This window comes from Mustela lutreola, chromosome 15, assembly GCF_030435805.1.
Source record: "Mustela lutreola isolate mMusLut2 chromosome 15, mMusLut2.pri, whole genome shotgun sequence".
Classification (NCBI taxonomy): domain Eukaryota; kingdom Metazoa; phylum Chordata; class Mammalia; order Carnivora; family Mustelidae; genus Mustela; species Mustela lutreola.
The window spans coordinates 48,829,236-48,854,257 of NC_081304.1; the positions used below are offsets into that span (position 1 = coordinate 48,829,236).

A 25,022-nucleotide genomic window follows, 5' to 3' on the forward strand; every position below is an offset into this window, starting at 1 on the left:
CCACTCTGGGGCAGAGGGGCACACCGCCATGGCTTGCATCCCTCAGTGCCCTCGCACACACTCCCTTGTGTGAGGTCGGATCACGCCAGCCAAGAGGGACTTGGAGGGCTTGTTTGGGGGTCTCAGTCTCTTTAGGGGGAAGAGCCACCAAGAAAAGGTTTCCCTGAAGCACAGTGGCCCCCTTCCCATCTTTCCCCACTCTCACGATGAGAATTTCCCTGGTAATCTCATGCTGTGAAGCAAAGTTTTGTCTCTTTGGCTGCAAAGATTTAAAGCACCCCACACCCCAACTATGCCCCATGGCATTTCTAGTCTGGGTGGCAGTGCTCCTGTTGGCCTTGCCTTACCCTCTCTCCCCTCACCTCTACTTACGGCATGCATATTTACTGAATCATGCTCTTTACATATACAGTAAACTCATTTAAAGAACAGTGGGGCAGGTCTGCTGTGATGATGGCTCCAGCACACCTTACCTACCTCTGCAGAGTGACTGCAGGAAGGGTTCGTCTCATTTTCCAACCTAGTAGCTGAGACTCAGAAAAAGGAAGTGAGAGGTTCTGGGTCACACAGCCAGCAGGTGAGAAACCAGACCAGCTGCCTGACTCTGGAAAAAGTGGTCTTTAAAGGCCCTACTCAGCACCTGCTCCTCTCCCCACTCCCCTCCCTGGGAAGGGCTGTTAGGATTTTCAGGGAAGTAACCAGACTCCCAAGGCCTTCTGGGTACTTGGCTCCTCCTTGGGTGGTAGGGTCTGGGGTAGTGGGACAGGATGAAAGATAGCTGAAGGGAAGCCAGATACATCTGGGCTCCCAGGAGAAGTTCATCTGGATCCCTGGGTGGATTCCCAGAGCAGGGCCACTTTGGGGGGAGATATGGTTTGGAGACCCCCATGGCTCCTGGCCGCTTCTGTGCTGGGTAATTTTCCATAGCAGCCACTTCCGGGAGGGGAACAAAGAGAGCTGCTCCTACAGGCTGAGCCCTTGGGAACTGGGCCTCCCAAGTCCTCTCCTGGCCAAGGCACCCCCTTTGAGAGTGCACCACTAATTTTACTCCCTCAGAAGGCGGGGCCAGACAGGCTATATCTGGAGTCTGAGCAAGACAGTGTTTGGGATGGCGTGACTCACTGAGGCCAGGGGCTAGGAGAGACTGGGGGGTCTAGACCTTTGACGGGTCTTCTTGGCTGCCCTCCCCCAAGGGTGCTTTTGTCTGCTTGCATAATTCCAGGGACAGGAAGCTCACTGCCTTTCCAGTTTCAGATACTCAAATGTTCTAGTTTATCTCTGTGTACCTAGGTGGGACCCCACCCCCACCACCTAGCTCCAACCACCATCTACAGGGCCCAGGGTTCAGTGTCTAGCCATTTTCCCAGCAAGCTGCCTCCTCTGACCCAGACCCAGCCTGTCATGATCCACGGCAACCTGGCTCAAGGCTAAAGCCCAGCCCACCTCTGCCGTGTGTCAGCCATCCTGGCTGCTCCCCGGGGTGGGGTGGGGGGCTGAGCACCAAGTTTGAAGTCAGAAGAGTCCTGGGGCCCAACCCTGTCCCTGTTTCTGAATAGCCCTGTGCCTGGGTAGTTAGAACTCTGGGTCTTCCTGTCTTCCTGGGTACTGAGGCCAGCCTACTTCTGGGGGTGGTCTGAGTCCATTGGCTCCCAAGTCCCTCTACTGCCACCACGGCTGGATCTGGGAGGAAACCAGATTTAATCAGGAAGGGAAATTCACGTCTCTTCCAGGCTCCCTTTGGGCTACCCCTTATGGGGAGACCAATCTGATCTAAGGAAACTGGGGGGTGGGGGTGGGGAGCAGGCTGATCTCACAGGCCCAGCGGGCACCCCCCCCCCCCACAGTATAATCACTAACATCCCAACCAGCCTATGGAGAAGCCTCACCAAGCTCCACTGGTAGCTGGTGAAATTGAGGACAAGAGTTGGCCCGACAGCACACAGCAGATCATTAGAGCTATCACTTGGACAGATCTGTCCCGTTCTAAAGAGCCAAGTCTAGGAAGTGAGGTTTGTCCAGACCCACCCCGCTCCTGCCACAAGTCCAGAGACCTCTGGGATAGGCCCTGTCCTGGAGCTTCCACCCAGCCTCCTTGCTTGGTGTTGGAGAAACTGAGGCCCAGGGAAGACGCTGCTGTGCCAGAGGCTGGATAAAATGAATGAGTGGAGGGCACACTGATGGAGAGGCCGGTTGTGGGTAGGTTGGTGAGGCAGACCCTGAAGGCGGGTGCCGGCTCTCCCCAGGTGGGGTGGGGCCCCGGCTACCCCGGAGGGCGGGGCCTCCCGGTAGGGCCCCGCCCCCGCCCCGCCCTCCCTGCAGAGCCACCGCGGGGGAACCCAGTTTCCGAGGAACTTTTCGCGGGCGCCGGGCCGCCACCGGGGCCAGGACGGGACGTGAACGCGCGCAGCGGCGGCAGCGGGCCGGGGCCAGCGGACGCGGCGCTCCCAGCGAAAGTCCGTACGCGGCGGCGGGCCCGGCGGGCCGCCCGGAGGAGGCAACTGCGCCATGGACGAGCCGCCCTTCAGCGAAGCGGCCTTGGAGCAGGCGCTGGCCGAGCCGTGCGAGCTGGACGCGGCCCTGCTGACCGACATCGAAGGTACGTCAAGGGCCGGCTGGACTCCGCGCGAGGGTGGCACGCCGGCGGCGACCGGCGGCGACCGGCCTTTGTCTCCCGGGCCCGCTCGGGGCGCGGGCACCGGCTCCGTGCTGCGTGCGCGGGGGCTTCCCGGCGCCTCTGGGCAGTGCGCTGCGGGCCCCGGTGTCCAGACCGCGCCAAGCCTCCCTGCGCCCGCCCTGGCGTCTCGGGCCGCGCCTCGCCGGATCCCTTGGAGGCTCCCGGCCGGGCACGTGCGCCTCTGGGAGTCTGGGTCCCTGCGCGGCGCAGCCAGCGAGTTCTCGACCCAGTGGCGGTCGCCGCAAGCCTGGAGACCTGGGCGTCGCCGAGGCCCCGCCCCTGACCCAGCCCTGACGTCAGCGCGGGGTTACTCACGGTCATTCCCTCCGGCCCAAGAGTTCAGTTCGGCGCCGAGCTCCTGCGCATGCGCGCGGCACTTCCTCATGTCCCTCCTCCCTGTCCCTTTCCTTCCCGCCCCCGTCCGGGTCTCCTAGTCCTAGATGGGCATCGCTTGGGCAAACATTTATTGAGCAACTACTCCATACCAAGCCGAATCCTCGGCACTGGGGGTTCACACACCGACCTGGGCTTCTCGTTTTCTTGGAAGCACGGAAATCCTCAAGAAAACCCGTAGACGGATATTTAGTTGCGCGTTGGGGTGGAGCGAGGGTGGGGTGAGACCTCTTAGAGCCTACTTTAGAGCTGAGACTTGAGGGTCAGGCCCGGGACCTACGGGGAAGGATGTTTTCCCAGCCAAGAATGTTTTCCCAGCCACCGAGGGGCTGGGCGGAGCCGCGGCACGGGTTCACTCACATCTTTGAAAACATCTTATTTGCTAGACAAAGGAGGGGTTTGGGGACCCTGCAGCAGGTGTTGCCCCATTGTGTAGAGGGGGCCAACCACAGACCCCAGCAGACAGCCCTGGCTAAGCGGCTCTTGGTCGATGGGGGGACCTGAGGCCAAGAGGACAGGATTCAAACCTCCCACCGCATGGACAGACGTGCCCATGGAACCTGTGGCCACCTGGGGTTGGCAAAACAGACACATCTAAGTCACTCGCTCCTACTGCAGCCTTGATAGGATTGTGGGGATTTTCCAAAGCAGCCTTCCCCGTCACTGTGCCCTGGAGTGACGAGCCCCAAACCCCGGACCCTGAGGATATGCGAGCCTGACCCCACTCACAGTTCCACAAGGCCCAGGACCAGTAGTGCAGACTGAAAGGCACCATGACCAGGTGGTGAGGACCGGGACTTTGGGGTCAGGACTTGAATCTGGACACTACTCACATACTTTGCTGTCCTGCCCAAGCTCTCTAAACCTCTAAGCCTCAGTTTCCTACTCAGGATGTGAATGCTTCCCTTCCTGGGGGATTTGAGACAGTGAAATCAGGGCAGGTGTATCTCTGCCATGGGTCTGGCATAGACCTTTCTCACTGACTCATTTATAGAAACATATGTCCTGAGGCCCAAAGATCAGGCCCCTGCAGCCCTTGGGGTATGGGGGCAATTATGCACCTGCTCTAATCTGGGAGAGAAGGGGGTTGACTGGGGCCTCTTGCTGGGATGGACCTAGAGTTTGCCCACTGCAGCAGGAAATTTCTTGGTTTTTATTCAAACTTTCCGTTTTCCCCCTAATTGCACAGTGATTCTCTGCGTTGTAGAAAAATTAGAAACTGCAGGTGAGCAAAAAGAAGAAAATAAAATCTTCCTTAAACCGGTCATGCAGAGATAGACTCTGTTAATTATGTGGGGATTGTTTTCTGGGTTGTGTGTGTGTGTGTCTTTTTAAAAATTTTTTTGGAACGGCTGGATATTCGTGATCTGGTTCTTAAAAATACTACCATTGAGGTATATTTTACCTGCCCTAAGATTTACCCATTTTATTTTTATTTTATTTTTTAAAATTAATTAATTAATTTATTTGACAGAAATCACAAGTAGGCAGAGAGAGAGGAAGGGAAGCAGGCTCCCTGCTGAGCAGAGAGCCCGATGCGATGCGGGGCTCAATACCAGGACCTTGGGATCATGACCTGAGCTGAAGGCAGAAGCTTTAATCCACTGAGCCACCCAGGCGCCCCAGATTTACCCATTTTCAGTGTACAAGAAGTTGTTACATTGACCAAGCTGTTGGCCATCACCAGTTAGTTCTAGAACATTTTCATTGTCACAGTAAGATCCTTCCTGCCAAACTTACAGCTACTCCCATAGTCCACTCCCAGCTGGTCCACACCCGGCTCTAGGCAGCCGCTGAGCTATACTTTTAAAAATCAGAACAGGGTCCGTTGGCTCACAGCAGATTATAACCTGCTTGGTTCCATGTCAACAGTCAGACCACAACCAAGGTCCCTGGTTTATCCACCAAGTCCCCCATTGGTGAACATCCATGCTGTTTTGTTCTCATAAACTGTACTGCAATGGACCCCAGCCCCATCTGTGTGTGCGTGGGTCCTCCTTTAGTTCCATAAGCGGAGGCTCTGGGAGGGGAATTGATGCTCAGACGCCAGGCCTCCTTTTGAGGCTCTTACCTGCCCTTGGAGTGAGGCAGATTCAAGATCTAGAGAGAGTGACTTGGGGGTGGGAAGGCAGGGCCAGAAGGTCTCCAGGTCCCCTAGGAGGAAAGAGGATTGAGAGGTGGGCCAGGCAGGGCTCGAGCTCCTGGAAGGGTATAGATGGACTGCGTCCTGGAGGCAGTGGGGAGTTTGGCGGGGATCGGAGCAGGCCAGTGCTATGCCTGAGTTATACGTGGGAAGCTTCCCCAGACAGCTGGGGTAGAGGACCACAACACAAACAGGAGCACTGAATGTATGTATCCCAGGCTCCTAGCTGACCAGTGAGTCCTCCTGACAACCCTAAGTGGGTAGACTTAAGATCTGCATCTTATAGTTGAGTGCCTTGAGGCGCACAGAGAGGTTGAGTGACTTGCCTGAGGTCACACAGCTAGAGCATTATAGGGCCAGGATTCAAACTTGGGCTGTGGACTCCTCTAAGAGTCAGGGTAGGGGCAGAAAGCAGTAAAATGGGGAACCCCGGGGTATGTGAGTGGCTCAGTCAGTTCAGCATTGACTTTTTTTTTTCTTTAAAGATTTTGTTTATGTATTTGAAAGAGAAAGAATGAGAGAGAGCGAACACGAGAGGAGGCAGGGTCAGAGGGAGACGAAGACTCCCTGCTTAGCAGGGAGCCCAATGTGGGACCTGATCCTGGGCTTCCAGGATCGTGACCTGAGTTGAAGGCAGTCACTTAACTCACTGAGCCACGTGGGTGCCCCTGAGCATACTGACTCTTGATTTTGGCTCCGGTTGTGATCTCAGGGTCGTGAGATGGAGCCCGGTGTCTGCTCTGCGGGGAGTCTGCGTCTCTCCCTTGCCCTCTGCCTCTCCCTGAAACTGCTCACCTGCACCCCTGCTCTCTCTCTCTCTCTCTCAAATAAGTCTTTAAAAAAAAAAAAAAAAAAGTGATCAGGGAACCCAGGAGGCTGCTCCACGTGGGACTCTGCTGGGGGCCTGACAGTAGGTCATAAAGGGGTCAGAGGCCAAGCGGCCGCCTCCCCCTCCCAGCCCGGAGCACGGCCCTGGAGTCATGAGACTGAGGACTGTCACCCAGGAGCCGGCCAAGGGCCCTAGCCCCACCCAGCCCTGCTGCCTGCCTTTGCCAAGCCCTCTGTCATGTGAACGGGTTTTGGGGTGGAGCTGCCAGCAGGAGCCCTTAGCTCTGTGGGTGAAGGCGTTAACCTGGCTAGGGCCACCGTGACCTCTGGTTTGCATTGTCCCCTGGGGCCTCCTGTGGTTGCTCTGTGCTTTGGGGTCCCTGGTGGCTGCGGGTGGGCCACGGGGACAGGAGGGCAGTCCTGTGCCATGTTGGGGGTTATTAAGCACCTGCCTCTTTGCTGATTCATTGATTGGATTTTGCACATGCTTTTAGGTGCGGAAGAGGCACGCAGAGATGGGGTTCTGGCTGGGGGCCTTCCTGGCTACCAGGGGGGTGCTGGGCCCGACCGAGGAGTCGTCTTGGGGGCTCTGGTTTGTCTGAAGCCTTTGGTGGTTCTGTTTGTCTGTCCTCTGCCTGGATGCCTTCACCTTCGTTCTTTGTCATATACTGGGGGTCCTCCAGGCCAGGGTAGCCTTCCTAGACCTCAGTCCTCCCCCGTCCTGCCGTCCCTCCCAAGGTGCCTGGACAAACCACAGGAGGGCCTGCTCCTAGGGCTATTATCTGGGTCTAGGCCAGTCCCCGACCCCACGCCTCTCCCCATGGTATCTCATGCCCAGTTCTTTTGCCCAGTCCCACCAAGCTTGGACCCTTTTTAGAAAACATCCTGAGGGGTGCCTGGGTGGCTCAGTTGGTTAAGCGTCTGACTCTTGGTTCCAGTTCAGGACATGATCTCAGGGTTGTGAGATCGAGCCCCTCACGGGCCCAGCGTGGAGCCTGCTTAAGATTCTCTCTCTCCCTTTCCCTCTGCCTCTGCCCATGGACCCCATGCGCACTGCCACTCTCTCAAAAAAAGAAAGAAAGAAAGAAAGAAAGAAAGAAAAGAAAACACAGCTCAGGACTGCTTACCACTTATCTCCCAGCTCCAGGCATATAAGCCCTCAGTTCCCAAACAGCCATGGCTCCCCAGTGCCCCCAGGGCGATGTTCCCTTGTGTTGGCCCTGCCTTCCAGACCTGAAGAGTATGTGGGACCTGTCTCTTTGGGGAGTGGAGAAAAACACGCTGGGAGTGGGTTGAGGTGTCTGGGAGTTACCTCCTGCCCGATGGTCACCTCGCTGGACACAAACATCCTTGGTGACCTGGTCAGCCCCAGGCAGGGGTCACCGCCAGGCAGAGGCCTGGGATCTGGACTTCGCCTGCCAGCAGGGGCAGTTCAGATGGGACTGGCCGCGCGTGCCAGAGAAGTGTCTGTGCCATTGTCTTCTGCCCACCACATGTGTATGTGCATGTGCCCTTTGATCCCCAGACCCGACTAGGATGGCATATATGTGAGACCTATGTCCGCTGCAGCTCCACGGACAGGAGCAGGGAGAGCCTTAGAAATGGATTTGGGGCTCTTGGGAAAGAGGGTGCTTGAGGCTGGATCCAGGCGTGTGGGTCCCCTGCTGGGTTTGGGACTTGGTGGGAGCGGGGGCGGGGGGGGGGGTCCATCCCACCTGGCAGAGTTGGTGACCTTGGAAAGCCCACGCTGACCTGGGACCCTGCCCAAAGTCACCCCCTGCCCTCATATGACCCAGAAAGCCTTTTCCTCTCAGTCACATGCCAGGGCTACCCCTCCTAGGACTCTGGGGTTCCTGTTGGAGCTCAGGGGTCTTCGGATTCAACCCCTGTTGTGTGACCTTGAACAGGGGGCTTGACTTCTCTGAGCTTCGAGTTCTCATCAGTGTACTGGGAATAATAACAGAACCATGTTCTTGGAGTTGTGGGCCTCAGATGAGCTCATTTAGGTCAAAGGCTTAAGCAGCACGTAGTAGGCCCTCAACCAGTTTTCATCATTTAGAGCACTTACCTGGCACCTAATGGGTTTAGCTTAACAAATGTTGCCAGATTATCCAAGGATCCTGTGTTGGAAGTTTCTATAGGCTATGGTTTCAGGTTCTCAGCAGCCACCATTTGATTCTGGGTCTCTGCTTGGGAGACAAGGTGGGGCTGGTCAAGGTTAGTGGGGAGCAAGTGCCCTGTCCTTAGCTACCATCACAGATAGAGAAAGTGCGGGAGGCCTGTGTGGCTCTGTCAGTTAAGCATCTGCCTTTGGCTCGAGTCCTGATCCCAGGGTACTGGGGTTGAGTCCCACAATGGGCTCCTTGCTCAGCAGGGAGTCTGCTTCTCCCTCTCGCTCTGTCTCTGCTTATGTTTCCTCTCTCACTGTCTCCCTGTCTCCATCAAATAAATAAATAAAATCTTACTAAAAATGAATCTTTTAAAAAATAAATAAAGATAGAGAGAGTAGAGCTGAAAGGAAACTTCAAAATGCCTTTGTCATCTCCTCACCCAATGCACAGATGAGGACCAGAGGCCTTGAAACACCTGACTCACCATAACCCCCTAGGCTGCCCAGCCTATGTGGTTCAGGCCTGGTGATAACGGATGGGTGTGAAGGAGCTAGAGACCACTGAGAAGCAGCAGGAAGGCCAGACTCAGCAGGGATTGCTTCCCAGGCCAAAGAATCGAGCTGGCAGAGGAAGACAGAGCAAGCAGGTGTTTCTGAGACTCTGGTCATCCTTGATAGTTCACTGCACAAAACATCTCAAAGCAGGCAGCCTTGGAAATGCAAAATAAAACAACTTTGGGGTTCCAGTCACACAGCTTTCAGGGGCTAAGCAAAGCAACCAAAAGTAAATAAAAATTATAAAACCCAGTGCTGGTGATGCAATAAGGAAATGGGGACATGTTGCAGGGGAGGTTGTAAAGGGGTTTCTCTTTTCCAGAGAGTAGCCCAGCAACTCTAAAACAGCATGTTTGTTCCCTTTGAACCCATGTCTCCACTTCAGATTTAAAACAGGCTGTGGGGAAACAACCCCAAATGGGGAAATAGATAAAATTTATATAAAGAAATGTGCAGCAGTGCTATTTAGACTGGGAACAGTTGCTTAGCAGTAGGGCACTACTCCCAGATTGCCACTGTCTCCAGCCTCTGGGTTGGTTTTCAGCTGCCAGAATGATAAGTGTGTGCCCCAAGCCCACACCTAGGACAAGATGTCTGAGTTGGGGCTGACCAGCATCTTTTTAATGGCCCTCTTACAGGTCATGTCCAGGGTCGTTTGGTCTGGAGAAATGGGATCTCGTGTGTGGGGTGACACAGATGGGAGAATCTGAGAAGATAACACCAGAGCAGGTTTTGAAAGAGGAACAGGAGTTTGGTGGGTGGACAGAGGGTAGTGGGAAGGACAGTCCTGGCAGAAGGAACAGCTTGGGTGAGAGCCCGTGGCTGCAGACCAGCAGTGGGGTGGCAGCTGGCTGGCTCTCATCCCCTCTAGACTCAACCTTGTGCTGAGCGATGCTGGGGTCACTTGCTGGTTCAGGCCCCGGCCCTTTCTTGAGGGGCTCCCCGCCAAGGCCTGGCTGCTAACAGTGGTCAGGAAGGCCTCTGGGAAGGGGCAGTGCCCAAGCGGAGCCTCACTGTGCTTCGTGCTGCCTCCTCTCCCGATCCTGCACTCCACACACGCCTCCTGACCGGAGACAAGTGCTGCCAGCAGGTTGGGGCACAGCCAGGCTGGAGCTGGGGCTCCCTCCCATCTCTGGCAGGCTGGAGCTGATGAGTGTGGCTCTGGGGTTGGTGGACCCGGGTTGGAGTCCCAGATTCTCTACTTGGCAGTGGTGGGGGCCCTCGGACACACACGGCCTCTCTCTGAGCCTTAGAGTCCTTGCCCAGCTAGAGGGCCCGTGCCCAGGTACCCCTGGGGCTCCCACCATGGGCCCATCCCATTCCGGGAAAAGCCAGCACACGCTCGCACCCCCAGGCAGGCCTGAGTGCACAAAGAGCAGTCTGTCCCTGTTGCATACATGACTAGCTGAGAACATGCAACCCTGCTGACCTGAGTCTGCGGGAGGATGGCGGAGGCACTGAGAGGAGCAGCAGGCTCCCTGGGATGCCGGCTGAGCGTCCCACCCCTGCCATGTGTCCTTCATGAAGCAGCTGGAGGTGGAATGCTCCAGAGGTCCCATAAGCCCTGTCCTATGCCCTCTCCTGTGCCGGTACTGCTGTATACCCTTCATTCTTCTTCACACTTGTGTGACCCTTCGCGATTTGCATTGCACCGGGCGGTTTGCAAACTTTCCTGCCCATTTCCTGGAGGGTTGGCATCCTTGTGACAGATAAGCTTGTGTTGGATTCCCAGCTCCTTGGCTGCCTCCCCGACCTCTATCCCCTCTTTGCTTCTTCTGTTCCAGTTGCACTGGCCTCCTTGCTGTCTCATCTTCCTCTCACCAAGCTCACTTCTACCTCAGGACCTTTGCACTTGCTGTTCCTTCTGCCCCGGACATTCTTCCTCCCTCCTGCCCACTCCTGTCATTTAGGCCCCTGCTCGGATGTTGCCTCCTCAGAGAGGTTCGCTGATCATCTCATCTGTAGTGGCCCCTCACATTCTTTTTAGAATCAGTTTCTCCGTGGTGCCCATCACCATCTGCCCTTACCTTCCTCCATGTATGTGCAGACCGTTGGTCCCTGGAACATAAGCTCCATGAGGGAAGGTCTCTGTGCTATGTCCCTGTGCCCCAGTGCCTGGCAGAGACCTGACACACAGAGGACACTTAAAAGACAGTAGAGGGGCGTCCCGGTAGCCCAGTTGGTTAAATAGCTGACTTTTGATTTCAGCTCAGGTCACGATCTTAGGGTTGTGAGACAGAGCCCTGCATCCAGCTCTGTGCTCTGCGCAGGGTCTGCTTAGGACGCTGTCTCCCTCTACCCCTACCCCTCACGCTTTCTTTCTTTCTCTCTCTCTCAAATAAATAAATAAATCTTTAAAAAGTGGGGGGGGGGGGAACGCAGTAGATACTGTCAGAGAAACAAATCTGGGCGTCATGGACCAGGTCAGGTGAGTAAGGTGGTGAACTCCCTGTCCTGGGAAGCATACAAGCAGAGCTTGTTTGCAGTTCAAAGCCTCATCCAGGCTGGATGGGCTAGAGGTTCCTGTGATGATCAGAGCTGGGCTCCTGCCAGTTTGTGGCGTTGGGTCCTCCCAAGATTCCCATCATGGCCTCACAGAATAAACAGGCCAGAGGATAAAAGGCTGCCCCATATCTGCCTTCCAAAGGAGGTTTGGAGGTAGAGCCGGGCGGGGGGGCGGGGGTGCTGCTCAGGTTTCCTGTTGGGCCCTGATAGAATCAGGGCACGACTGGAAAGGAGAGGATAAAGGAGGAATCCAGGCCTGGGGAGCAGTTGGGGTTGGAGGGAGTGTGAGGTGGGCCCCCTGAGGCCCACCGTTTATGCCCCCTCTTCTCTGTATTCCAGGAGGGTGTGCAGGAGCTGCACAGGCCTTCTGAGTCTCTCTCTGTGCTGGAAGCCCAGCACTCAGCTCGCTGGACAATGGCCCATGAGCTGGGGGACATGGCCAGTCTTTTGGGGCCCACTGTCCTGGCTCCCAGGGCTGGGAGTGGGCACCTCCTTGCTTCACCCCTGTGCCAGGCCAATTTACTCTCCATAAAGCAATCGCCATTAAATGTGTATGGAGTTCCGACTTGAACATTGCAAGTATTGGGCAACTCACTACCTGCATTAACAGTTCTAGACCATTCTGGTTGCTGCAAAGAGACTAACCTTTATTGAGATCTTGCTGAATGCTGGGTACTTCATGCACTTGCTTTTTTTTGGAGAGAGAGAGAAAGCGAGCTTGCGCAAGCAGCGGGAGGGGCGGGGGCAGGAGCAGAGGGTGGAAGGAGAGAGAGAATCTTAAGCTGGCTCCACATCCAGTGTGGAGCCTGACACTGGACTCGATCTCACGACCCTGAGGTCATGGCTGGAGCCGAAATCAAGAGTTGGATGTTTAACCAACAGAGCCACCCAGACGCCCCCATACACTTGCTCTTTTATTATTTTTTTCTTTCATTTTTGTAGTTAATATGCCGTATTACATGAGTTTCGAGTGTACGATATAGTGATTCAGCATTTCTTGACATTACTCAGTGCTCATTGTGCTAAGTGTCCTCAGTCCTTGTCACCTGCTTCACCCATCCCCCACCCAACTCCCCTCTGGTCACTGAGTCAGTTTGTTCTCTAGAGTTAAGAGTCTGTTTTCTCAGTTTGTCTCTTTTTCATTGGTTTGGTTATTTAAATTCCATATACAAATGAAATATGGCACTTGTCTTTCTCTGACTTATTTCACTTTGCATGCTACTCTCTAGATGCACCCATGTTGTTGCAAATGACGAGACTTCATTTTTGATGGCTGAGTAATATTTCATTGTGTATGTGTGTACACACAACATCTTCATTCATTCATCATTGATGGACAACCTAGGCTGCTTCCATAATTTGGCTTTTGTAAATAATGCTTGCCCTTCTAGAACCCCAGCGCTGTTACCTCTGGGAGACGAGGGATGGAGGCTCAGAGAAGGGGAGTGATCTGCCTGGCATTACACGGCAAATGAGGGGCAGAGGGAAGGTTGGCCCCTGGGCTATGTGGGGGACGAGGTGGGCTGTGGGGCTTGGTCTTGAATTTCCAGCCCCTGTGTTAGCTCGGACACCCAGCTTCTTTGGGAATAGGCTGACAGATTCAACTCCAGGGAAGAGTGAGATGGGGGGTTAGGGAAAAGCTAACCCCTGCCTCAGAAGCCTTTCCTGACTCCTGCTACCCTCAGGGGGACCTTGACCCTTCTCCCTGCCGCCTCCTCAGGATGGAAGGGGGGCAGAGCCCAAAGATGTGAGGAATGGAAAACAAAGGCGAGAAAATATGTTGAAAGGAAGAGTAGGGGCGCCTGGGTGGCTCAGTGGGTTAAGCCGCTGCCTTTGGCTCAGGTCATGATCTCCGTCCTGGGATTGAGTCCCGCATCAGGCTCTCTGCTCAGCAGGGAGTCTGCTTCCTCCTCTCTCTCTCTCTGCCTGCCTCTCTGCCTACTTGTGATCTCTCTCTGTCAAATAAATAAATAAAATCTTTAAAAAAAAAAAAAAAGAAAGAAAGAAAGGAAGAGTAGGATGAGACAGGAAGGGGGCGGGCAGGGCTTAACCCCTCAAGGCTGCCTCTGTCTCTGGCCTGAGAAGTCTCAGGCAAGTGTGTACTTGTCGGCCCTGCTGTATTCTGGGCTCCACAGCTGGGGAACGTGGTAAGGAAGAACAGAGCCATGAGGGTCTGCTCTTGAAACTCCGGCCTGGAATTCAGGCCTCGGTGTCTAACCTGTCTTCAGTTACCTGAGTGAGGTCAGAGCCTTTCCAACAGCAATGCTTTGTTTTGTGGTTTGGGGGATGTGGGAGAGTGTGAGCACCCACCAGCTGAGGAGAGAAGGAGGTGGAAGTGCTAGAGGAGAACTTCCTTATCCTTGGCGCCCCCTACAAAGCCATGGAAAGTTCTAGAAAGATTGGGAACTGGATGCGTGTGAAGGAGACGAAGCTCTGTTTCCTTGTTTAGGTTGGTGGAGAGGGAGAAAGATGGGGGCTGGAGTCCCTCCTGGCCCACACTGCTCAGTGGCCAAGCCCGCCTGCCCAGGATTCAGCACCCCCACCCCCCCCACCCCCCGCCAGGACCACAGGAGACTGGGAGCCAGAGGAGGGGCAGGTTGAAGGCTGGGGCAGGACTTGCTGCAGGTCTGTTTGGCCACGAAAGCTCAAGCTGACAGCCTAGGCTGTTGGCTATGCTTTGTTCATCTGTGTGTGAGTTGAACTTTGACCTACTCAGAAGGGGGGGCAGTCCTAGGTACCTCCTCAAACGACCCCCAGAGCCTGTCACCCTGGGACTGACACCCCTGGCTTCCTCACCTTGTGTCCCAGGGATTGGGTTGCCTCTTGGTCTCCCAGGTCTCTACAGTGAACAAGTGAGTCACACTTGACCCGGTGACTGCTGGGGGCAGGTTGTGAGACTTGGAAGTCTGGACAGACTTTATTGACCCCCTTCCCCCTATCCCAGACCCAGTTGTCTGCAAAAAGACAACTGTCCAAAGACAGAGGAATCAGGTTCAAGTATTAAGTGCATGTGTACTTTGGGATAAGGGTTTCCCTTCCTCACTCTGAGTCTCAGTTTCCCAGCAGTGACCTGTTATCAGGCGTCCATGTGGTGGAGGGTGGCCTCATGCTGGGGCTGCCCCAGGAAGGGGAGGTCCCTGCACCCACCACCAGACAGCCCTTGGCCTTAATTCAGCGCTTCGTGGTACTGAGCGCCTTACCCGTTTTCTCCTTTACTTTTCCCATTTGAGGCCAGGGAGATTTGATTATCTCGTTGTCTAGAGAAATAAACTGAGGCCTAGACTGGGGACCGGCACGGAATGCCAGAGATTTGGGAAGAATGTTGGGGCATCCTTGCCTCAGTCGTCCCGGCCCCGCGCCCACTCCGCCGCACTTCGAGGTGCTAACGGAGGTGGTTGGAGCTAGCGGCGTAGGTGGGCCGGTGACCGCCAGTAACCCCGGCGGATGTCGGCGCGGAGTGGATTAAGGGCCCGCGTCCGCGAGTAACCCCGGCCCCATTCAGCGCCGCGGGGTGAAACCCGAGCCCGAGCTGCCGTCGGGGGTGGGGCGGGGGCAGGGGCGGGGCCCTAGTGAGGCAGCGGCGCGGACGCTGATTGGCCGCGCGCGCTCACCCCATGCCCGGCCCGCGGCCCCGGGGGGCGGAGGCGGGGCGGGGCCGCCGGGGCGGAGGCGGGGCGGGGGGGCGGGACGCTCCGCGGGCTTTATAGCGCCGCCGAGTCCTGACAGGTGAAGTCGGCGCGGTGCGGAGACCGGCAGGCCAGCGGCCGGGACGCCCCGAAGGGGCGGCGGGCGCGGGCCGCGGAGCCATGGATTGCACGTTCGAAGGTATTTTTGGAGGAACCCCTCACCCCTTTATCACAGAGCCTCCACCTCCGCTGCGGGGTCACCATCCCCGGTTTCCTCAGAGGGGGACGTGTGTGTGCAGTGGCCGTGGAACTGCCGGCGTCCCAGCTGGAAGAACGGGTTCCTCAGGGGGCGGCTCCCGCTGGAGTTGATGGGCCACCCCCACCCGCAGTAGTTGCCCCCACCCCCCGCGTTTGGGGTGAGCATGGCTTTCCCGCGACCTCTGGCCACCGCCCCCCGCCCCCGGGGCAGCGGGGTGGGGGAAGAAGTGGGGAGGATCCCAGTTGTCCCCGCTCCCCAGAGCCAAATCCCGGACCCCAGTCCCGGATTCACTCAGCTTTTCTTTCAGGGCCTCAGTTTCCCCATCTGTCAGAGGGGCTCAGGAGGGCGGGGGTCAGGGGTGGGGGGCCCTGCCAGTGTAAGAACTGCAAGCCTTCAGGACCTGCCATGTTCCGGAGCGCCCATGAGGTGTTTCCTGTGGAGGGTCCGGGGACCGAGCCTGGCACCCCATCTCTGAGGCTGTTGGAGGCCAGAGGGCTGTCCCCTCCGGCAGGAACAGCCCTGCCTCTGCACCTGGCAGGAGGCAGGCAATCATGAGGTGAGGTCCGCTGTGGGCCAGCTTCCTGCTCTGCCAAGCCTCCCAGCAGCCCTGCCATGAAGGGCGTCGTCCTTTTTTGTTGTGCAGATGAGGAAACTGAGGCCCAGTGAGGAGACTTTTGCCCCAGGTTGCACATCAAGTGGGCAGTTGGGCAGGGCTCAGGCTGGGGATCTTGCAGGGCACTTTAACCCAGTGGGTGGCTGTCCCTAGTGGGTTAGAGGGCCCCAGGCCAACAGTCGGGCAGCTAGTTGCCCGCCAGCTGGGGGAGAGGCTGGAGCAGGGGCAGGGAGTGTGTCCCAGTCTGTATGAGGAGGCAGGAGTCAGGACAGCGAGCATTTGCTTTCATGGAGGGGAAACTGAAGCCCTGAATGGCCCAGTCCCTGGCTTGGCTGCAGGCACAGTCTGGGCCTGTGCCCAGAAACTGCAGGGACACACTGGTTGGCACACACCTGGCTGGCAGCTGGGTCAGCCCCAAGCCTTGGTCTGTTCTACGGAGGAATGGGTTGAGGTTGGCAGTTCTGAAGTCAGCCATTTGGGGCCCAAACCCCAGTTCTCAGCATAAGTGTGTGGCACTGACCTTGTCCAGCTCTTGTATGGGCTGCGGCGTACATGAGAAGCACCAGGCGTTGCTCCTGATGTCACAAGTGCCCAAGACGTGGCCGTGTGTCTGGGAGCATGGGTTCATATGGATGGCTTTCTATTTCTGCATCGCTGCCCCACACGTCCAGCTGTGTGGACCGGAGGCACGAAGTGTGTGAAGCCCGGTACAGGGGCCAGCTCCTGCCCTCCTGTCACTCACACAGCCTCTTCTCCTTCCTCCAGACATGCTGCAGCTCATCAACAACCAAGACAGCGACTTCCCTGGCCTGTTCGACCCACCCTATGCCGGCGGCGGGGCAGGGAGCACAGGCCCTGCCAGTCCTGATGCCAGCACCCCGGGCAGCTTGTCCCCATCTCCTGCCACAATGAGCTCCCCACTCGAAGGCTTCCTGGGGGGACCCAAGGCGACACCTCCACCCTTGTCCCCTCCCCAGCCTGCACCCACCTCCCTGAAGATGTACCCCTCTGGGCCTGCCTTCTCCCCGGGGCCTGGTATCAAGGAGGAGCCAGTGCCGCTGACTATCCTGCAGCCCCCAACCCCGCAGCCCCTGCCGGGGTCCCTCCTGCCCCAGAGCTTCCCGGCCCCAGCTCCACCACAGTTCAGCTCTGCCCCTGTCTTGGGCTATCCCAGCCCCACGGGAGGCTTCTCTGCAGGTAAGGGGGGTGGTTTGGGGGGAAGGGGACCACAGGAGCACAGAGAGCAGGGTCTCCCGTGGCCTCAGTAGAGGAATTTGCAGGCTTTAGAAACGAGGCCTCAGCTGCCCATTACTAGCAGTACTTCTAGGGTGTTGTCCTTGTTGGGTGAAGACTTGCCTCCCACTCTGCTGCAGTGGCCCCCTCAGTGCCGCCCTTCCAGGGACAAATGCTTGGCTGGAAAGCTAGCACACCCACATCAGAGCCGCAGGCAGGGGTTGTCCCCACAGGAAACTGAAGCCATGAGGGCAATGACTCATCCCGGGTTATAGGGTGATAGGGCCCCGAGGGGTGGGTTGAAAGTGGGTCAGGGCGGCCTGTGCCCGCAGCCCCAGCCTTTATCTCTGCAGGGACCCCTCCAGGGAGCACCCCGCAGCCGCTGCCTGGCCTGCCACTGGCTTCCCTGCCAGGGGTCCCGCCCGTCTCCTTGCACACCCAGGTCCAGAACGCGGCCCCCCAGCAGCTGTTGACGGCCACGGCCAACCCCACGGCAGCCCCTGGAACAACCACGGTGACCTCGCAGATCCAGCAGGTCCCGGTGAGGCAGTCTGGGCAGGCATCAGGGAGGGGGCAGCCCCCAGTCTCCGACTCAGCAGCTCTTGGCTGAGGCCGTTCCCTGTCCCAGGTCCTGCTGCAGCCACACTTCATCAAGGCAGACTCGCTGCTCCTGACGACCATGAAAACAGACATGGCAGCCACTGTGAAGGCGGCGGGTATCAGCTCCCTGGCCCCTGGCACAGCTGTGCAGACGGCGCCCTTGCAGGTGGGTGGTGTGGGCGGGGCAGGAGGCTGGGGCTCTGCACCTGAGCATGCCTGGCTGGTAACCTGCGCCTGGCCCTTCAGACCCTGGTGAGCGGAGGAACCATCCTGGCGACAGTGCCACTGGTAGTGGATGCCGAAAAGCTGCCCATCAACCGGCTGGCGGCTGGTGGCAAGGCGCCGGGCTCTGCCCAGAGCCGTGGAGAGAAGCGCACGGCCCACAACGCCATTGAGAAGCGCTACCGTTCTTCCATCAACGACAAAATCGTCGAGCTCAAGGACCTGGTAGTGGGCACTGAGGCGAAGGTGTGGGCAGTGGCGTTCAGAGGCACACTCCGGGGCGACCCTGGGGAAGCAGGGGACTGGAAGAACCAAAAGGCTTGGGACTGAGCCTGGACCCTGGGCTTCAGCCTGTTTGGGCCCATGATTCAGCTGAGCTTTATGGCGGGTCCCCAGCATGCCAGGGGTGCATCGGGGCCCTGGGGACATCACAGGGAACAGGCAGACAAAAATCCTGCTGTTCTGAGACTGATGTTCTAGGGGGAGAAAGAGACGATACACAGAGTAGAGAAGTAAGCATTAGAGCCTCCAGATGGGGAGAAGTGCTATGGAGGAAAACCACATGAGGAGAGGGACAATGAGGCTACATGTCTCAAGCACATCACAAAGGTGACATGACGGCAGCAAAGACCTGAGTGAGGGGAGGGAGTCAGCCAGACACTGTTGGATGCCCTTGACATAGGAATCCTCATGTCTGTCCTGGGCGATGGGTTTTACTAGGGGAAGAACATTCTACTTAGAGGGAATAGCAAGTGCAACGGTCCTGAGGCAGCGGTGTTGTGAAGTAGCCCCCCCTTGCTTAGGTGCCCACACGAGAGGCCTGACCGGCCCCCCTGTGCCATCTGCCTCCTACCCCACGCAGCTGAATAAGTCTGCCGTCTTGCGCAAGGCCATCGACTACATCCGCTTCCTACAACAGAGCAACCAGAAGCTCAAGCAAGAGAACCTGAGTCTCCGCTCTGCTGCCCACAAAAGCAGTGAGTCCTGGCCTCACCCTGCCCCCTGGCTCTGCACCCCACCCCCCCAACTCCCACTCCTGCCCCTTAAGCCCTAATCCTACAAGGGCCTCAGCCCATCCTTTGGTCCCAACTTGGCCAACTCCCATTTCCCCCTCTCCCCCGCCATAAGCTGATCTGGAGTGGGGTATCTAGCCTTCATCCCCAGCCCTGCTCCTTTCTGGCTTACAGAGTCTCTGAAGGATCTGGTCTCAGCCTGTGGCAGTGGAGGAAACACAGACGTGCACATGGAGGGCATGAAGCCTGAGGTGGTAGACACACTGAGCCCGCCTCCCTCGGACGCTGGCTCGCCCTCTCAGAGCAGCCCCTTGTCCCTCGGAGGCAGGAGTAGTGGCAGTGGCGGCAGTGGAAGCGACTCGGAGCCCGACAGCCCAGTCTTTGAGGACAGCCAGGTTGGGCCCAGCCCTGTTCCCCACAGTCCTTCTCCCCTCGATATCTGAGCCCCAGGAAGCCCCAGGTCAGGAAAAGCCCCCTCACATAGCCCACCTCCCGTTTGACAGAAACACTGAGGCCTGCAGCCGTGTGGGTCCCACAGTAAGGCCTGGCGGAGGGCTGATCCCTCCTTCCCTGTAGCGGCCTCCGTGGGCCACTTCCGCTCTGCCCTCGCTGACCTGCCTACCCCTACCAGGTGAAGCCCGAGCAGCTGCTGTCCCCCCGCAGCCGGGGCATGCTGGACCGCTCCCGGCTGGCCCTGTGTGCACTCGTCTTCCTCTGCCTTTCCTGCAACCCCTTGGCCTCCCTGCTGGGAAACCGGGGTCTCCTTAGCTCCTCAGATGTCAGCAGCACCTACCATGGTCCTGGCCGCAACATGCTGGGTGCTGAAAGCGGAGGTAGGACAGGTCCCCAGCACGGGTCTCCTTGGCAGGGAGGGAGGATGGGGGACTCAGGGAGTGTAGCTGGGGATCTGGATTTCCAGGGTGCTGTGTCCCTGGCCCTTCTGTCTGCCCCTAGACGGCCCTGGCTGGGCCCCATGGCTGCTGCCCCCACTGGTCTGGCTGACCAATGGGCTGCTGGTGCTGGTCTTCCTGGCGCTTCTCTTTGTCTATGGAGAGCCAGTCACGCGGCCCCACTCGGACCCTGCTGTGCACTTCTGGAGGCATCGCAAGCAGGCTGACCTGGACCTGGCCCGGGTAAGGGCTCAGATCCCCGGGGGTGGGCTCAGGGGCTGGGTCAGGGCCAGGACCTGGGAAGCCCCTGGGAAGGTGCTGGGTGTCCCTTCTCTTCCCTTCCCTGCCCTGTCCTTCCTGCTCCTATCAACCCCTCAGACTCACGGTGATGGGGGGACACCAGGGTCATTGTGGAGAGCCCGAGGTGGAAGGATCTTCGGAGCAGGCGGGGTAGCGTGTGTTCAGATCCTCTGATCCCGCTTTTCTCACCTGGAAAACCCTCATCGCCAGGGGGACTTTGCCCAAGCTGCCCAGCAGTTGTGGCTGGCCCTGCGGGCCCTGGGCCGCCCGCTACCCACCTCCCACCTGGACCTGGCCTGCAGCCTGCTCTGGAGCCTTATCCGCCACCTGCTGCAGCGCCTCTGGGTGGGCCGCTGGCTGGCCGGCCGCGCTGGGGGCCTGCACAGGGACTGTGCCCTGCAGGCGGACGCCCGCGCCAGCGCCCGGGACGCCGCACTTGTCTACCACAAGCTGCACCAGCTGCACACCATGGGTATGCCAGGCAAAGGACTGGGCGGGAGGGGTTCCCGCCACCGCACCCCTGCCTCACGTCCTGCCTGTCTTCCAGGGAAGTACACGGGCGGGCACCTCGCTGCTGCCAACCTGGCCCTAAGCGCCCTGAACCTGGCAGAATGTGCAGGGGATACCGTGTCCGTGGCCACGCTGGCCGAGATCTATGTGGCTGCCGCGCTGAGGGTCAAGACCAGTCTCCCACGGGCCTTGCATTTTCTGACAGTGAGTGGGTGGGGGGCCGGTGCGGACCAGGCCGGGGGCTCCCTGGGCAAGGCGCTCATAGGAGGAGGCAGCTAGTTACTGGATGGGGTGGGGAGGACTCCAGGCCCAACCGGGCTCTTAGCCCTGAGGGTGGGTTCGAGTCCCTGGCTGGGTCCAGTGTGACAGCCTAGCTCCCCTCCCCCACAGCGCTTCTTCCTGAGTAGTGCCCGCCAGGCCTGCCTGGCACAGAGCGGCTCGGTGCCTCTTGCCATGCAGTGGCTGTGCCACCCCGTGGGCCACCGTTTCTTCGTGGACGGGGACTGGGCCGTGTGCAGCACCCCGAGGGAGAGCCTGTACAGCTTGGCCGGCAACCCAGGTGCTCTCTCCCCGCCATGCCCATCCCTAGTCCCTGCATCTCTGAATGTCCTTGCCTCAACTCTGCCCCCGCCACCCCGACCATTGTTGCTGTGGAGGCTACAGGGGGCGGGAAGGCTGGGTCTGTCTTGTTGGGGCTCTTCAGAAACGAAGAGGGAGACAGGAATTTGGGGGTGGGTAGTTGATCTGAAAGCTGATCCCAAGCAAGACCGGTGTTGAGTAAGGAGATGAGATGGAAGGAACAGAGCTGGTAGAGGTGGGTTATTAAGCAGATTATATTGTCTGCGGTAGGTTTATCCTATCCAAGGGCACCTCGGGACACTTATCTGCCCCACTGGCGTGCCCAGGAAAGAGCCGGTGGTTGGAGAGGTGAATGTGGAGAGGAGGGGTGGGGCCCTTCCTGCCCCGGGCCCGCTCACCCACCCACTCCTCCCCACAGTGGACCCATTGGCCCAGGTGACTCAGCTGTTCCGTGAGCATCTCCTGGAGCGAGCACTGAATTGTGTCGTTCAGCCCAGTCCCAGCCCTGGATCAGCTGATGGAGACAGGTGAGTGACCCTGAGCCTAGAGTCTGAGAGTGGCTATGTCCAGTGACATGGGTGGGGGGCCTGAGCCACACCTGCTGTGTGGCCTGAGGCACATCTCAGTTCCTCCCTGGGTCTGCTTCCCCAGAGGCTTGCCAGGAAGAGACAGAGCTGGGAGGTCAGGCTGTGCTCTGGTGGGAAGGCGGGAGGGCTGGGGCCTTCCCAGGACCCCTGCCCCACCCCCCCGTCCTGATAGCCGGGTCTCTCTCTTGCCACAGGGAGTTCTCCGATGCCCTGGGGTACCTCCAGCTGCTCAACAGCTGTTCTGATGCCGCTGGGGCTCCGGCCTGCAGCTTCTCCATCAGCTCCAGCATGGCCACTGCCACCGGTGAGCCCCCAGACTCCCCGGGACCCCCGCCTCGGGCCCAGCTCCGCACTGGCTCAGCCTCAGCTGCAGTGTGGCTCAGCTTCAGGGAGCCCCACCCCCCACCCTGCTCCCTGCAGGCACAGACCCCGTGGCCAAGTGGTGGGCCTCCCTGACAGCTGTGGTAACCCACTGGCTGCGACGCGATGAGGAGGCGGCCGAGCGGCTATACCCGGTGGTGGAGCACCTGCCCCGTGCCCTGCAGGAGTCTGAGTGAGTCCAGGCCGGATTCTCCCTGCCTACCATCCCCACCCCCAGCACAGTGCTGCCCCCCAGCCTTTACTCTGCGCAGCTGGGGTCTTGTGAAGCCAGAACCAGGACAGTGGGAGCTTACTGAGGGCCCGGGCGCTGTCTGACCATCGGTTCTCTGCCCCGGCCCCAACAGGAGACCCCTGCCCAGGGCAGCTCTGCACTCCTTCAAGGCTGCCCGGGCTGTGCTAGGCCGCGGGAAAGCAGAGTCTGGCCCAGCTAGCCTGGCCATCTGTGAGAAGGCCAGTGGATACCTGCAGGACAGCCTGGCCACCACCCCAGCTGGCAGCTCCATCGACAAGGTGAGGATTGGTGCCAGGGGCCTGGCAGGTCTGGGCGGGGGTGGGGGTGTCAGCGCTTTTCCATACCTGGCCATTCCCCCTTGCGCTGCAGAAGACGGGTTAGCCCTGCAGTACCGGCTGGGCTTGGGGGCCACAGTTTGCCTTGCTTTTCTGGCTGAGGCTTGAGTTCAGGGGAGAGTGGCTGTCCCCCTCTGGCCCCAGCCTCCCCACCCCCAGGAAGAGTGGGGTGAGGGGTCTGGCAGAGCCCTCCTTGGAGGCCGCTCCTGTGGCAGGTGGCAGGCGTGGGGGCCTGGAGAGGCGGGCGGCCCCGCGGTGCATTGCTGTTGCATTGCACGTGAGTGACGGGGGTGCAGTGCCTCGGCAGTGCAGCCCGGAGCCGGCCCCTGGCACCGCGGGCCCCCACCCGTCCCCTCCCACAGCCGGAGCCCCCCATGAGCCCTGCACTGCACCCCACCCCCATCCCAGGCCATGCAGCTGTTCCTGTGTGACTTGCTCCTGGTGGCACGAACTAGCCTGTGGCGGCGCCAGCAGCCGCCTGCTCCCACCCAGACCTCGCAGGGCCCGGGCGCTGGGGCCCAGGCCTCTGCCCTCGAACTGCGCGGCTTCCAACGGGACCTGAGTGGCCTGAGGCGTCTGGCACAAAGTTTCCGGCCTGCCATGCGGAGGGTGAGTGCCGCCGGGGCCCTTTCCCCTCAGGTGCGGGGAGAGTGGGGGCCAGCCTGAACCCCGACTCCCCTGGCCCTTTCCTGCCCAGGTGTTCTTGCACGAGGCCACGGCCCGGCTGATGGCGGGGGCCAGCCCCACGAGGACACACCAGCTCCTGGACCGCAGTCTGCGGAGGAGGGCAGGACCCTGTGGCAAAGGTGAGTGGGATGCTTGCTGCCCTGGTAGAGGTCGGGTTTGGCCCCGCCCCGGGGTTGGGAAGGCCTGATGGACGCTGAGCACCCCTGTATGGAGAGGCAGAGACCGAGGAACTTCACGGTGGTTGCCAGAGGGCAGTAGTCTGAGAAATCCACTGGGGGCCACTGCTACCTGTGGGATAGGCGGCTGTGCCCGAGTGCCCTGTATGAGGCAGGTCCTGGGAAGGGGCTCTGAGGCTCCACTGGTGCCCCTGAGGTGGGCAGGGCTGGATGGGCGGGGCCAGGTCCTGAGCCCTGACTCCCGTGTGCGCGCAGGCGCAGGGGCGGAGCTGGAACCGAGACCCACGCGGCGGGAGCACGCTGAGGCTCTGCTGCTGGCCTCCTGCTACTTGCCTCCCGGCTTCCTGTCGGCGCCGGGGCAGCGCGTGGGCATGCTGGCCGAGGCGGCGCGGACGCTCGAGAAGCTCGGCGATCGCCGCCTGCTGCACGACTGCCAGCAAATGCTCATGCGCCTGGGCGGCGGGACCACCGTCACCTCCAGCTAGATCCCTGTCCGCGGCCCCAGTGGGGCTTGTGTGCCGGGCCGGAGCCTCGACGGCCAAAGGCAGTGCTGGAGACCCCAGGTGTCCACGGTCCACCCATGTACTGCACTGTCTCCTGGGCGGATGGGAGGTACTCAGGGGCTTTTGCTGCCTCTTGACCTGGGAGGCCGGAGGGGGCGCGACCCTACCACCCCCACCCCCACCCTCACCCTCACCCTCACCCTCACCCCCCACTGCAGCCCAACCCGATGGGCCACGGCCAGCGTGGTGCTGACCTCTGGTGGCCAATCGGGGGATTGCAGGGGCCGGGCCGGCCGCTGTGACCTTGCTGTGCAAAAGCCCCAGTGGCTTTTCCCTCTCCTGTCTCGCAGAGGAGTACATTTCACTGAGCTGAGGGGGGCCTACTTGGCTTTCCCAGCCAGCTAAGGGGGTTCTACTCCAAGGCGCCTCTCTCCCTTCTGGGGAGATATGTACATAGTGTAGATCAGGGCGCACCAGCCTCCTGGCCTCTGAGGCTCAAGTGTTACTTTGCTTTTTGCAAACTTTATTTTCATAGGTTGAGAAGTTTTGTACAGAGAATAAAAGATGAAATTATTTATAATCTGGGTTTTGTTCCTTTGGGGAGGAGGGTGTGTACTTTAGCTGATAGACTAGCCCAGCAGAGGGAGGGCCTTTGGGCCTCCCCATCTCTTCCCACCACAGCACCCAGGCAAAGGATTCCTATACCCATCAGTCCCAAGGGACCAGAATTTCCGTTCGATGTGGGAGGCCTGTTGCTGTGACCTCCAGGTGACCTGGATTCCACCAGTTTATGGTCCACACGGCTGGGCTCTATCAACCCTTAATCCTGAAGGGCTGTTGTGGTCCGAGCTGTCCCTTTCCACCTCCCTGCTTCTACCCCTGAGTTCCCAGGGTGACATGAGAGGATGTCTCCATGACCTGAAGGATCTGTTGTGACAGGAGCCACAGCCTGGTATCCCCGTTTGTCGGGGCAGTTGGTCTCACCTCCCCCACCCTGTCTGGGCTCTCCCTCTCCCATGCTTGGGGAAGTCTTGGGTCCCCATCACAACCTGAGACCCTGGGGCTGCA

General features: G+C 59.0%; 1 protein-coding gene across 4 annotated transcripts; it reads left to right on the forward strand.

Moving 5' to 3' along the window:
* The first annotated feature begins 2,334 nt into the window (after nucleotides 1-2,334).
* On the forward strand, nucleotides 2,335-24,534 carry SREBF1 (sterol regulatory element binding transcription factor 1). 4 transcript variants are annotated; one of them, XM_059148747.1, is made up of 20 exons: nucleotides 2,335-2,596; nucleotides 14,935-15,033; nucleotides 16,472-16,903; nucleotides 17,293-17,480; nucleotides 17,568-17,705; nucleotides 17,786-18,007; nucleotides 18,624-18,738; nucleotides 18,949-19,169; nucleotides 19,406-19,607; nucleotides 19,729-19,907; nucleotides 20,175-20,436; nucleotides 20,512-20,678; nucleotides 20,865-21,033; nucleotides 21,472-21,580; nucleotides 21,835-21,944; nucleotides 22,061-22,193; nucleotides 22,366-22,531; nucleotides 22,997-23,197; nucleotides 23,286-23,394; nucleotides 23,707-24,534. In XM_059148747.1, exons 1-20 carry the CDS (start codon nucleotides 2,506-2,508, stop codon nucleotides 23,934-23,936), a joined length of 3,543 nt encoding a protein of 1,180 aa, XP_059004730.1. In that variant the 5' UTR covers nucleotides 2,335-2,505; the 3' UTR covers nucleotides 23,937-24,534. The 4 variants fall into 4 exon arrangements, with proteins under 4 accessions (XP_059004730.1, XP_059004727.1, XP_059004728.1 ...); XM_059148744.1 differs by lacking the exon at nucleotides 14,935-15,033 and having other exon boundaries at nucleotides 2,336-2,596; XM_059148745.1 differs by lacking the exon at nucleotides 2,335-2,596 and having other exon boundaries at nucleotides 14,907-15,033.
* The last annotated feature ends 488 nt before the right edge of the window (nucleotides 24,535-25,022 follow it).

Bases quoted from the DNA above. Each gene is read 5' to 3' on its own strand.
- SREBF1 (XM_059148747.1), top strand. From the start codon at position 2,506: ATGGACGAGCCGCCCTTCAGCGAAGCGGCCTTGGAGCAGGCGCTGGCC. The intron at 18,008-18,623 runs GTGTGGGCAGTG...TACCCCACGCAG, and splicing joins TAGTGGGCACTGAGGCGAAG to CTGAATAAGTCTGCCGTCTT. The intron at 20,437-20,511 runs GTATGCCAGGCA...CCTGTCTTCCAG, and splicing joins GCACCAGCTGCACACCATGG to GGAAGTACACGGGCGGGCAC.